At 40.8% G+C, this 14,964-nt stretch overlaps 1 protein-coding gene across 1 annotated transcript in view; it reads right to left on the reverse strand.

The window, feature by feature from the left end:
• Positions 1-5,160: 5,160 nt before the first annotated feature.
• Positions 5,161-14,964, reverse strand: part of FABP3 (fatty acid binding protein 3) — a 24,120-nt gene continuing 14,316 nt past the window's right edge. Inside the window, exons 3-4 of the mRNA XM_018566886.1 lie at positions 8,697-8,798; positions 5,161-5,365 (exon numbers count right to left, since the gene is read on the reverse strand). Coding sequence (XP_018422388.1) covers positions 5,315-5,365; positions 8,697-8,798 — 153 coding nt within the window. The 3' untranslated portion in view covers positions 5,161-5,314. The remainder of the gene's footprint in view (positions 5,366-8,696; positions 8,799-14,964) is intronic.

Raw genomic sequence — 14,964 nt, forward strand, 5'->3', positions numbered from 1 at the left:
TAGCTCTGGCTATGGCATACTTAGATTGCATACCTACATTGGTCCAGTTTGGCTAAAACTAATGATGCCTGGGGTAGCTTTAATATTGAGGCCTCATCACACAGACTCACCAAATGGCACTTTTAGATCCATTGACATCATGGGTTTTGGTACTTTGTAAGCATCTGGCTCAAAACAAGCATGCTGCCAATGAAGTCTAAAGTATATTTTGTATGCTTGTTCCAGGCCAGAGAATCACCAGGTAGTGATGTTTTAAAAAACTTGTTTCTTCTCGGTTCATCCTGGAGTGTTCAGTATACGTATTATTGAAAGTACTGACAGTGGTGCATTTTAGAAGCCTGTTCATAGTCAGAGGAAAACAAGAATGATAGTTAATGTTTTGTAAATGATTCCGGAATAGGATGCTCTTTGCTAAGACTAATCAATTACTATATTATTAAAGAGGAACTGAACTCTGGAAGCTGTGGCCAAAAAAAGAGCAAGCAAAACGCAAATGACTAGTCCCCAGTATTGACTACCTGCAGCTGATCTTTTCCATATTCCTAACTTGCCATGCCTTGTCCTGCATTGCGTCTCTGATTTGTGGAAGCAAAGCCCTGTCTCCATCAAAATGTCCAGCAAGGTGAATAGTGTGCAGCACAATAGTGACATTACTAAAGCTCACTCCAAATCTGGTGAGACAGCAGTCAGAGGCAGGAGTGCCTTAGATTTCACACTACAGATATATAGCTACTGTATACAGCTGTAGGCACAGTGGTGCCTAGGCATCCTCGGATACCAGGAAGTGCACTTATATTGTTTAAGAGGAATTTAAGAAAAAAAAAGTACACTGAAACATTTACCTGTTTAGGCACAATTTAGGGCTCATTCACATGGGCGCAAAGGTCCATGTACCATAAGAAAAACAGCCAGATCTGTGTACAGCCCACCTGTACAAAGAAATAACAGCATTTACTAGTGTACAGCCTCTGCCTTAGGGCTGCAACAACTAATCGACATAATCGATTATAATCGATTATTGAAAAAGTTGTCAACTATTTCAATCATCGATTAATCGGCTTCCGATTGGTTGCCCCTGTTCACGGCTCCACACACGCTGCGCGCCACACCTCCTCCCCACCTCAGACCCGCCCGCATCCATGCTCCACACGCCACACCTCCTCCCTGCCTCACGCTCACTGCCCGCCCAAATCCACGGTCGGCACAGGGACGCAGGGAGAAGAAGTAAGGAGGAGCAGGTGTGGGCGGATGACAGCCGCCGATAGACAGGCCCGATCTCAGAAACAGGTTGCTGGAAGACTGCTCAGGTAAGCCTGCACTTTCCCCACATGGTGCTCTATAATCTATGGCTGGGATAGTGGGATTTGTATTCCTCTATAGTTGATGGTACATTGTGCTGTATATTATACAGACCAATGTACCATCAGCTATAGAGGACTACAAATCCCAGCAATACATTATACACTGTATGTATAATGTATTGCTGGGATTTGTTGTATTCCTATATAGCTGGTGGTATTCTGCATTGCGCTGTATAGAGGACTACAAAACCCAACAATAGTACATTATAGAGCGCAATGCGGAATTCCACCAGCTTTAGAGGACTACAACACCCAGCAATAGTACATTATACAGCACAATGCAGAATACCGCCAGCTATAATGTACTATTGCTGGGATTTGTTGTATTCCTCTATAGCTGGCGGTATTCTGCATTGTGCTGTATAATGTACTATTGCTGGGTTTTGTAGTCCTCTATAGCCGGTGCCATTCTGCATTCATTGCTATATAATTTTACACTTTTCATTTCACTATATTGCACACCACACTTTCTTTTTTTTCTTTTTTACCGCTTCCACCGCTCCAAGCTTGCTCCTGTGATGGACTGCAATCTCAATACAAACTAGTAGTCCCATCACCGGAGCCATTTTTTAAAAATGTATTTTATTTTCTATCCGATTAATCGAACTTAATAATCGGCTAACTAATCGATTTTGAAAATAATCGTTAGCTGCAGCTCTACTCTGCCTGTTTTGAGTGTATTTGTTCCAGACTGTCTGCTGCTCCGAATGTGTACAGTTTCGGGTGTATGCCCCTGGATGCAATTAACTGTCTAAAGTCAGAACCTGTTATTGATTTGTACCTGTGGCTCCCAGGAACAAAGATCAGGCTATTTTTTATGATACACTGACCTTGGAGGCCTTGTGCAGCAGCCCTAACATTTCTAAATGTTAGGGCTAAAATTGCGTCTTAAGTTTAGGTCCACTTTAAAGGACATCAGTTTTTAGTAATTCTGTCTGAAGCCTCCTGGCTCTGAAAATCTGTTCCTGGTAGAGAGATTGCCTATTCAGCTTATTGCAGGAGCAGGTCCCATGTCTCAATGTACACCAACTGAGAGCTATGCTTTGGATGCAAATGCACAGCATAGAGTTTGCCAACTCCTTCGAGTGCTGTAAAGGTTTTTGACCAGCTGTGACCTAAAGGATTTATTAAAGTGAGAGTACATGAACATATGCTAAACAGGTTCAGGGAACGTAAGATAACACCCATCTACAAGAGCCCCAAGAAATATTATAAAAAGCTCATGACCATACAGTAAATAACTTCAAATAGTTATTTAAGAAATATACATTTTCAGTACAAATATTTTGTGCTTATAAAGGTCACTTTAAAGCTGAACTCTGGACAGGTATAAAAGACACTATTTGATGCAGCTCTGTAATTTTTAATACATCATAAAAGTGAAGGAATATCTCCCCAATGGTGTCCCATACAGTAATAAAAACCTGCAGAAATGTTAAATCTTCCCCACCCACGTATAGCAAAAAAAACCAAACAGTGGCTGGAGTCAGACTGTGTGCTGATTGCACAGCAGCTGGTATGCAGTGCCCAGCACACTGCTGATGCGTCACTCCTGGCACATTGCACTGTGTACTTTTTTTTTTGTGATGTGGTTGTTCTGCATTGCATGCCGCTGAAAAGAAGTATTGCATGCCATACTTTTGATCAACGCACACCATTTGCTATCACAACTCAGTGGTGTGTGCTGCCCATCTGTGACAAGGCAAATTACCTTGTCTTGAATTGGGGCCCCGCTGGAGAAAAAACGGCAGTCCCAACGCATATGGTGTGAATCGGTACATAAGCTCAACAAATTGATGCAACTTTGTAATGAATAATACATCAAATAAATTGCTTTTTTACTTATACTGCTTGCATTAAAAAAAACTATATGTGCATCACTCCAGGTTAATCTATGCTTACCTGCTATAGCCAGGTGCTCATTCGGCTCATTTACTAATGGCCAATACAATTTTCCTGTATAGAAACAATATAAGTGCATAAATTAGACTTGCTATCAACCTTTTGCAGTCTCAGTACAACATGGCTGGAGTGCGAAAGGAAGAAGCACAAGCAGCCGATCAGTTCATGTGCTAAAAAGAAGAATTCTGATAGGAACAGAGTGACAGAGAGATGAACTCATCACTGTGCCGATTCTTCTTTCACTGTACGGTAACATGCTTGGACAGGTCAAGAACAACCTGGGCTCAGAGGAAGTGGGTTCAATGATGCGAACCCACGGAGGACATCTAGTGGCAAAAAAAGTACTGTGGAATCTCTGGACCGAAGATAGGATAAAAAGAAATAGCCAAGTAAAAGTATATATATTCTAAATATTGCAGCAATAGCTGGTTTTGTTATTTTTGGCTGAAGATCTTCTTCAAGAATCGGTAGGTCCTTACCTTCATGCTGAAATAACTACAAGCCAAAGCCAAAAGTTGTTTAGTAAACGGAAGTTTATTTAACATGGAACTTTTTTGTCTACAAAGCACATTCATTGTAGGAATAATACAACTGTTTTGACAAATCAATATTTAATTGGGTTACAGTGTTGACAGGTCACTTTACAATACGGCTGTCAAGGAAACCATGACAGTTTCAGTGCTTGTTACCTCTGACTCCTGAACAATGTATAGGAATGGTTATTAGCCAGTACAAGATATAAGGAAACTCAAGTTATTTAAGTATTTTAGGAAAAAACTCTTAATAACTGGACTTCAAAACAAACTTGTGGATACAACAGCATAGGTTAAAAAAAAAAAAAAAAAGAATTGTACACATTTGGATTTTTCCACCAAGAGTGAACCCAATGCAGCATACTAGAAGGGTGTAAAAATAACACTGTAGCACCCAATAACAAATAGATACACATATTCCATTTTACATATCACCATGCGCATCTTGCTACATTCTCCTGCTTGTTTAATAACTTTTAAAACAATCAAAAGTTATTTGCTTGTTATTTTTCACAAGATAAGTCCATATATTAACCCACGTATTCCTCTGGTACTATAAAAATGTATTAAGGGTTTCACAGACTAGTGTACAAATGCAAAATACTGCGGGTGGATACAGCTAAATACGTTGTTGTGTTTCTAAGAGGATTATCTGTCTTTAAGGGGCTTATTTGGCAAGGCACTGAAGAGCCACCATGCTGTACAGAATTCTGTAACCCAACCAGACAGAGCAGTGCAAGATGAATTATGATTTTTTGATTTGGGTTATGATGTCTAGCCCATTGCATTTTGCCATATAAATGCAAAAATAGACAATAGCTGACGTGAATGGGCCTTGAAGGTGCTTTGCTAAAAGGCCCAAGTTTCAATCTGCGCATTTTAGATGCATTGTGGGTACCGTGAATTAAAAAAAGGACCTGCTTACTGCACTGTTAATGTGCCAAGGGTGGGTTACATAGAATTCAATGGTAAAGCATGTATAATGTGCATACAGTGCACCACGCCTAAATTGTACAGATGGAAATGGGGCCTTAATATTTCTAAGTCCTAAACGAAAGGATAAAGGAATAGAAAAAAAATCTCAAGGCCGAGCAAAATGTCTGCTTCAACTGCGAGCGAGTGACAGGTAACAAAAGTACCTCTATATTTCAAAACATCAGAGAGAATGACATTATATAAAAGAAACCATGCGGTGTTGATGCTCGTTCTACATGGATGATCCTGTAACATTTCAGCCCTTTGTGATGGGTTCAATGGTTGTATTTATTTACAGGGGGTTTCTTTTTCCCAAAAGTAGTAAGCTATGAGAATACAAAAACTGCAAAAACAGACATCTTTGGCACTGAGGCACAAATAAAAATATAGCAAGTTTTCAGTCAGTGCTTCATCAGACCTTCCCAAGGATTCATAATACTGCTGTTGTAGCCCAGATGGCAAGAGAGGAAACAAGTAGTGAAAGAACAAAACGGTTATGAGGAAATGCTGTAGACATTAAACTTAGGTCGATGTAGCTTGTTCTTAAGCTTTTTCATAGTGACGGGTGCTGATGACATCTCCTAGGGTTAGAGTCTGTGTAAAAAGAAAAAGTGTTCAGTGTTTTAGTTATGGGACGTATATGTTAATATTAGTTATTGTACCAAGTTTGTTAAAATTCCCTGCCTATAAGCAAACAAAATACATATACACACGCATAATAGGTGTCTGCAGTGCATTCAAAATTAAAAGTTGAAAAATGTGATGAACAGTTACATCTATAGCAGAAGAATATATTTAATGCATAGCCTCACAGTAACTCAGTGGTCCTCATTGTACGAGGTACAGAGGGCTTCAACTGTGCCCCCTGACATCACTAAGGGCCCAGGGTTACATATAATGTTCAGTATTTGTAATCAGGGACTGCAGACATGCTAGGAGGAGATTATGGTTAGACACTGTGGACATGCTATAGATTTGGATGAAAACTCTAGACATGTTGTAGAATACAGTGAAAGACTGGGAACATGTTACATGAAGGTAATAGAGAACACCACTATTACTCCTTTACACATCAATGCTTCAACTACCGACTATTGGGGTCTGAGGGCTGCACAAAAACGTATTGGGGGCTGAATGTGGTCTTCATGCTGCAGGTTGGGCACCAGGGGCATAACTCAACATCCCTTTGAAAACAACCTTATGAATTGTATACATTTTCACATCTGGATTTTGGCCAAGGATAATTCATTCTTTTTTTGTTTGAAAAACTTCTGGAGTCACTTTTTTTTAGAAATCACTGTATACGATTGCCTACATATTATGTGATGAAAAGGTAGATGAAGTGTATAAATTAAGTTACTGCTTACACCCAGGAAGCACATAACCGAGGTAAGAACAAAGCATTTGCTTTGCAGAGTGTCGCAGATCTTTTTAAAAAAATGCTGAAGATAAAAACGATATTCAAATGGATAAAGGATCAGTCCAGCCAAGAGTGATTTTTTAGTTATAAAAAGCCAGAGACTTACTCAGCCCACCAGGATCCACGTATAGGTCTTACGTAATCCAAAAGTGGGATATCCCTGCCATAATTGTTGTGCCCACCTATGTGTGCTCTAGCCAGGGGTGTCCTTACACTTTTTGCTTCTTGAGGCAAGGGGTGGGGTGTCACCTCAAAATGCTGTCACATAGGGCCTTGTTAGTCATTTTGCGATAGTAAAAGTTAAGTGGGTGAATGTTAAAAGGGTATTATTCATTAGAGATTATGTATGCATGTGATGGACATAAGTGATGATTGATTTTCTATATACATTTGTTCAGTTAAGGAATAAATGCAAGTTGACTTATAAAAGTCCATGGTTTTAGTTTTCTAGAAAGTAGAATTAGGGTTAGGGTGCACATAAGGTACTCATCAATCATGCCTTCTGGTTAGAACCTCCCACGTTCCTTATTATCAAGAAAGACAGAGATATTCTAAGTCAAAGTTTATGGTATTTACAAAGTACGTATTATATCTCTTTACTGTAATATTTCTTGATTAAGTTATTCATATAAGAAAGAACACTGAATTATGTATAACTATTGGTACTTGTAACATTATATGGTTTATTTGAATGCATTATAGTTTGCATTATAGTTTGCATTCAACACAAGAATCCTCTATCCCCATCCCCCTTCTATCCTAATAGTAGCCTAAGTTTCAGATTACAGTTAAGGCTAGATGGGACTGGAGCACAAAGGACTCACACGCTGGTATGCAGGAGACAGACATGAGGGACAGAAACTAACACTTTAAACACTTACAAGAATATATTTATACAGCTACATATATTTCTATATTTTGTTTTATGCTATTAATCTTGTAATCATTTGTAACTTTGTAACTAAACACATTTTTGAGTTTTAAGCAAGAACGGAAGCTATTTTTTCCTCTTTTGAACTTTTTACCTTAAGAACAAGAATATGACATAAAAATATGATATCAAAAATCATATTCTACAGTGAAAAATAAAAAATAAAATCAACCCTGCCATATGATTCTGATGAACATTCTGTGAGCATAAGGCATGTACATGTATGTAATCTAGGCGGAAATTCTAACAACATTTTTTTTTTAAATAAACAGTGCAAAGTGCTGGGATTGGCACATCAGCACTGTGCCAAGAACACCAGCAGCTATGTGTGGTGGTGCAGCTGCTGGTGTAAATGCAGTCTACGGGGCGGACCGTGGTTTGGACACTGTCTGAGTGACCGTTCTGTCCGGACCATGATTCGGATCTCCTTGAATTTTAATTCACTACCCCTGGACCATACCATACCGAACACTTCCTGCAGCAAGATATTAAGGAAGCTCAAATGTTTCATACTGTACTTTTGTGGACTTGATTTACTAAAGGCAAATAGGATGTTCACTTTGTAAGGGAATTTGCACTTTGCGCTGGAAGTTTTCCCTTTGCAAAGAATACCCAAATACCTTCAAGGAAGCAAATGGATGTCAGCAGAAGTTCATCTCATTCACTATGCTAAGTGAAATTTTACCACATTCACCAAGCTGCGGCAAATATTCTTGTGCAAAGTGCAAATTCCCTTGCAAAGTTAACAGCTTATTTGCCTTTTAGTATATCAACCCCTATGTCTTCGATTTACACTTAAAGGAGAACCATGAGATGAGTGATTTCCACTCACCTCATAGTTCTAAGCCGACCTGTGACAATGAGACTGTCACAGGTCGGCCCCTTAGAACGGGAGGTGAGCGAACACATACCGGGTTCGCTCACCTCTCGATCCTGTCACGGCTCTCTGCCGTGACAGGGGGAGGGGCTGGATTCCCCTCTCCCCGCTCCGATCTGCCAGCGCTGACTGGCGGAACGGACGGGGGAGGGGGCGGGTACAGCTGGCTCTGCCTCTAGGTAGGCAGAGCCAGCTGTCAACTCACACAGCTGGGTGGATCCCGTCATCTACGTCGGGATCCGCTCCAGGTGCGGCGTCTCAGTATACCGCGAGCTGTAGCTCGCGGTATACTGAACTTAGGGTAACGGGAGGACGCTAGTTTGTGTCCTCCCGTTACCCTAAGGAGAACTATGAGGAAAAACACTGACCCCATAGTTCTCCTTTAATTCATTAGTTTTACATTGCATTATTAATTCACGTGCAGTTCACACATTTCAATAGAGGGCGCTTAAAGACTCCAAGAACAAGGTTAGGCTGGTGAGTGCTGCGCTATGTCTGTATAGGGGTTAAACAATGCAAAGTGGTTTGAACAAGATAGCTAAGCAAATACAAGTGAGTAATTGTTTGAAGTGAATGGAAAGTCAAAGCAATCTCAACTCAAAGTCAGGTGTGGAGGTCAAAACTCACAGAATGTGTATACATAAAATCTGCACCACTGAGCCAAAGAACTTCCTTATTGTATGTATAATATACTCACAAGGAGAAGTTTGTCATCATTTACTTCTCGTAACAGCGTGGTCTCTTTCCCATTCCATTTCTGCACATGCTTCAATACACCATCTTCTAGAGTGATCAGGGACTAAAAAAAACAAAAATATTTATATGACAAGTGGCTCTGGGGAACGTCAGTGTTAGCAATCATAAATATTTAAAAATGCTTTCAAAACAATGCTAACAATTTTGTTCATCATGTGTAGCACATAATTCCATTTCCATGGCATCACATGTATTTCCATCACAATGGTGTCCTTTAAAGATGAAGTTATGGATGGTGCATAACTCCATTTTTGAAGGACACCATTGTGAGGAAAACACATGTGATGCCTTTGCTAATGCTCTTCTAAGCATGCTAGTTGCCTGGTTATTCTATTCTCTCTAATTAGCAAATCACTGACCCTGAACACCTAAGTAGCCAGTGAAGTCTGAGCTTCCAATTTGTATACATGATCTGGAAGAGGGAATTAAAGATGAAGCTTCAAGGTGCCAGGCAGTCAGCAATTGCAGCATACAAACTTTTGCTTAATGCGGTTTAGGATATTGCCAGCTACCAAGTCACTATGGAGGTGCCATTTTCTAAGAGTAGACTAAGATAGCAAGGCATTTAAATGGCCCACTTTCAATATATCTAGGATTCTGAAATCACTGTAGTGGTCACATTTTATACCATTGTATAATGAATATGAATTAAGGAAGGCACAAAGTAATAATGGAGAGGGTATATGTGCCACCCTGTCATGTGAGCACAACATTGTAGTGAAACTGAGTGGAAAACACCAGAGGCTGCGGAGAACTTGTACTATGTGCACTGGTTTAAGTGCACAATATTTAGGAGTTTTATTTGGTTTATTCTTTTTAATACAATTGGTCTTCAGTATTACACTATGCGGATTAGGTTTATTCCGTGCACATCATCACTATCCAAGATCGATCTATACTAAAGAGAGTGGCTCAATAGATATTAAAGGGCAGCTTAATGTTTATAAAAGGTCAAGTATAAAAGGTCCACCCAAGAGGGTAAATGCATTTCTGAAGGGGATGATTCAATTCCTGGTGGGTTTTTGAGTGTTTGAAACGAGAACAATGTGATATCCAAAAACAGAACATATTAAACCATGCAATAAGTGTCTGGAGAGGATTAGTCATAAGTAGATATATAAAAATGCTTTTGTATCTATAATAGATATACTGTATATATTTATATTTTCATATTTATATCATACATTTTTGGAAAGGCACACTTATTGGGTGTTGGCTGCTGTAGGTAGTTTTTCTCAGGGGGAAATTAAAGAGGAACTTTACCCAACAATTTAATGTTTCCCAAAACAGTTATTTTTAAGCCATGCCAACTGTCAAGGTTGCCATTGTGTTTATTTCAGCTCTCAATAGAACATTCAAGAGAAATACGCCACACTAAACTGAGCCTGAATATACTTTGGGACTGTTGGCCAAGTGGATGAAGTGTTATGCTGCATTTAATGTACCTCCAACGAAGAAACACTTTTTGTTCCAGAACAAACATGGGTTAGCAAACGTGAAACTGACATAGGTGCGTGAACATACTGTGATGTTCTGTCACTGCCTACTAACCCCACTCCAACTTGAGGCCAATTTCCAACTATGTTTACATGATCTGCTTTACCTGCCAAAGAATTTAGAATTCTCTACAGCCAGGTCAGTGACTTTTCAGTTAAGCAATACCACTAGGTCAGAAATTTGCCCCAGCCTATGACTAGACAAAGTAGAACACTGATGGAAAGCATCTCTCTGCTCTCCCCTCCTGTAATCAAGTTAGCACTGAAAGTTGACAGTCTGATTGGCTCAGATTGCTCCCCATCTCTCTCCTAGTGTGACTGCTGCTGTGCAGGGAATTATAGGAGGCTAATTATCAAAAGACTCGGGTATTTATGCTAGTTCTATGTAACAATATCCCTAATACGTTTGATTGCCTACAGTACTTTATTAGATCACATGGTGTCTTATTTTACCTGCTAGAAGCTAAAATGTAAATTTTAAAGTCTGCCTGTAATGTCTAAAGTTACAGAACTTCACAGAGCTAAAGTGTTTTCACAGTAGGGCTGCAACAACTAATCAACATAATCGATTATAATCGATTATTGAAAAAGTTGTCAACTTTTTCAATAATCGATTAATCGGCTTTTGATAAGGTGCCCCTGTCCACAGCTCCACACACGTTGCGCGCCCCACCTCACGCTCGCCGCTGCCAGACCCGCCCGCATCCACGCTACACACGCCGCACCTCCTCCCCGCCTCACGCTCACCGCCCGCCCACATCCACGACCGGCACAGGGACGCGGGGAGAAGTAGTAAGGAGGAGAAGGTGGGGGATGACAGCGGCAGATAGACAGGCCCGATCTCGGAAGCAAGTTGCTGGAAGACTGCTCAGGTAAGACTGCACTTTCCCACACATGGTGCTCTATAATGTATTGCTGGGATTTTTATTCCTCTGTAGCTGATGGTACATTGTGCTGTACTGTATATTATACAGAGCAATGTACCATCAGCTATAGAGGAATACATTATACACTGTATGTATAATGTATTGCAGGGATTTGTTGTATTCCTATATAGCTGATGGTATTCTGCATTGCGCTGTATAGAGGACTACAAATCCCAGCAATAATACGTTATACAGCACAATACCACCAGCTATAGAGGAGTACAACAAATCCCAGCAATAATACATTATACAGCACAATGCCGAACACCACCAGCTATAGAGGACTACAAAACCCAGCAATAGTACATTATACAGCGCAATGCAGAATACCGCCATCTATAATGCATTATTGCTGGGTTTTGTAGTCCTCTATAGCCGGTGCCATTCTGCATTCATTCAATTTTACACTTTTAATTTCACTATATTGCACACCACACTTTTTTTTTTTCTTTTTTACTTCCACCGCTCCAAGTTTGCTCCTGTGATGGACTACAATCGCAATACAAACTAGCAGTCCCATCAATGGAGCCGTTTTTTTAAACTTTAATTTTCTATCCGATTAATCGAACTTAATAATCGGCTAACTAATCGATTTTGAAAATAATCGTTAGCTGCAGCTCTATTTCACAGTACATTCCTGCACAGTCTACCTGGTGGGCCAATCAGCAAGAAGTCTGACATAAATCATTGTATCCAAAAACGAATATCCAACTTGTACAGCATATACCTGCAATCTCAGGTTTACTTAACATTTATCAGTTGGACGCTTTAAAACCCAGTTATTGATCTGGCTATGGAGTGTCTGAGAGAAACCTGTGCCTACAGGAGTCCTGGCACTCACTAAAGCTGGCCATACACCTGTCAATTTCTTTCGTTCAACTTGCGAGCTAAACAGAAGAAATTGACACTATTCCTCCATCAACACAAACGGCGCATCGATCGAGGAACCGCCGATGTTTGCATTGTATTCTGACAGGTGCCGCCGCCACCTGTGAGAATACCCGATCAGAGCGGGCAGCTCATTGGCTGCCCGCTCTGATCGTACAAAGATTTTCCAGCTGGCTCCTTCGATCAGCTGATCGAGGAACGCCGGCTGAAAGGGAACCGACAGCCCTATATACTGGCCAAATTTCGGCCGGTACATTAAAATCCAGACGAAATTCAGCCAGTGTATGGCCACCTTAAAAAAGCTAATTGGTTGAGGAATGTGGAGTTTAAGAAAAGAGTTAATGGCACTGATGTTTCATATGGTTTAGTGCAGGGGTAGTCAAACTTCAGCCCTGCAGCTGTGGTGAAACTACAAGTTCCATCTTGCATCTACCGCTGGAAGTCATGTCTGTGGCTGTTATAGTCCTGCAATGCCTAAATGGGTTTTTAGTTTCATGATAGCTGAAGGGCCGGTTTTGCAACCCCTGGTCTATTGAGTGGGAGGACATGGAAGTGAATGGGGTGCCATTCGTGTTCAAATGAATGGGCTGCTTCAATGCAATGCATGTTAACTGACAAGCATTAACTCACCGCACACATCAAAGCAGAATTGTGTGTTGCTATAAAATGCTCTCTTTAACCCAGTTATGTACTAAAATCATTACTTGTACCATGATCTGTCATTATATTGGCCATTTGTACTTGCAGAGTGGAATTCAGACTGGGAGAGGCAGGCTGCCTGGGGCAGTTCTCATCCAAGCTGTAGATAAAAGGCGAGGCCAGGACCACGTTAGAATGTCACATTTTCAAGTCCAAGCTAAATTCACATGTGAAATACACAAGTATGTCTTGTGCTTTGTTTTTCTGCACCACTAATTTTGAATAACCGTTTCCCCACAGCACTACCATTTTTGGCACACGTCCGGTTCCAGATCACTGCTCTGCATATTAAATATAACCTATCAGTAGTTGATGAGCAAGACTATTTAATGTAGTACCCTGCAAGCAGGCACTCGAACCAGTATGTGCAGGGATCGAAAGCACTGCAGGGAATCTGAATTTTCAAAGTGCCTGAGCTCTTAAAAACAGCCAAAGAGCAATTTGAGGCTTACACTTATTTCCACCTAAATTTTTAAGATAAAGCGTCCTGATGTCGCTCTTTAAAGTGACACCTGAGGCACACTGCCAAGTACTTAGTTGAAATACACAAGTGTGAGCGGTTACCTTTAAAATGAATTGTTGAAAATAAAAAAAATCCTTTTCTACAAGCCTTGTATAATATTTTCACTAGTTGTTATTGAAGCTTTATTCCATATAAAAGAAATGTTAAAGTAGACAAATTTGCATTCCTTCCCAAATCATTTGGCTTCCAGATACACTGCAGTCCAAGCCAGCCAGTACATTTTTCCAACCACCTTGTAACAGCCACATGCAAAATACTTTCCATTCCGAAACCTCAGCAAAATCGGTCTACTTCTTTCCAGGGCGGCTGATGTCACATGACAGATATACCTCCTGGCAAAGTCTACTGTTTATCTGTCCTTAAGCACTACAACAGGGGATTCACAGCCTGACACACTGCTAAGGTTTGACCTCAGCCAGCTTATAGGATAAATCTGTTTTCAATTACAGATACAAATAACCCACTTAAAGCGGACTTAAACCCAAAATTAGACTTAGGGCCCATTTACACCAGGCAGATCCTCTGCATGTGTGTCACATTAAGGCAGTCCATTTAATGAATGGGTTCCTGATGCATGACAAAGGACCTAAAAATCGCATCTGCTGCATTTTCTGTATCCCAGCACAGCACAACAAATGGCAGTGCAATGCGTGTTGTAAAGGTGTATGGGTTGCCACTGAAAATGAATGGTTCTGCAACACACCAAAGCATGTAACAAGCATTACTGCAGCACAGTGGTGCGCATGGGCCCTTAGGGTCTGCTGATCTCCCTTAAGACTGTTATTATAAACATTCTGCCCCTTCATGTTTCCTCTCTTAGCTGCAGGAAAAGGACTAGATCTGCATGGGTTGGAGATTCCGACTGGCTGCTCAGCCAATCAATGCCTCCTTCCCAGACAGATCCATATTGGTTGCCGCAAGAGGGACCAGCAGACCTACTGTATATATCCATGTTTTACTTTTGATGTACGCTTTGGTGTAGAATTTTTATTCTAGCTTTTTCCTTGTAACAACGCAGTTTATAGCAACTATTTCTATGAGTAATGCTGATTGACAGCCTCAGCCGTAGATAACATTGTTACTGTCATTCAAAGCATAACTATGCCAAGTATAATTCATGATGTTTGAGCGTTAGGTTTTTGCTAACCTTGGTAACAAAAAAAAACAAAAAACAAAAATAAAAAGGAATGGTCAGTTACGTCAAATAACCGACTTTAATGAACTGAAGCCAACTTTAAAGTGAACCTTTTAGAACTGCTGTTATGTCGCATACAAGGTTCCCTTCCAGCAATGCACACTGTCAGGCTCTTAAATGTAGTACTTGTTCCAGTTCAGAGCAAACCCCAGCAGCATTAGGCATGGTGACATTCCAAGAATCTAGGAGGCGCGCAGTTGCAGCCTCTATTACTGGATGGGAGACCAGTTGTTCCAAGCCATAAAAACACCTAATTAAAAGGAAAACTATGGGGTCAGTGTTTTCCCCCATAGTTCTCCTTAGGGTAACGGGAGGACACAAACTAGCGTCCTCCCGTTACCCTAAGCTCAGTATACCGCGAGCTACAGCTCGCGGTATACTAAGACGCCGCAGCTGGAGCGGATCCCGACGTAGATGACGGGATCCGCCCAGCTGCGTGAGTGATGGCTGGCTCTGCCCATCTAGAGGCAGAGCCAGCTGTA

Source organism: Nanorana parkeri, unplaced genomic scaffold, assembly GCF_000935625.1.
Source record: "Nanorana parkeri isolate BGI_ZX_2015 unplaced genomic scaffold, ASM93562v1 scaffold986, whole genome shotgun sequence".
Lineage (NCBI taxonomy): Eukaryota > Metazoa > Chordata > Amphibia > Anura > Dicroglossidae > Nanorana > Nanorana parkeri.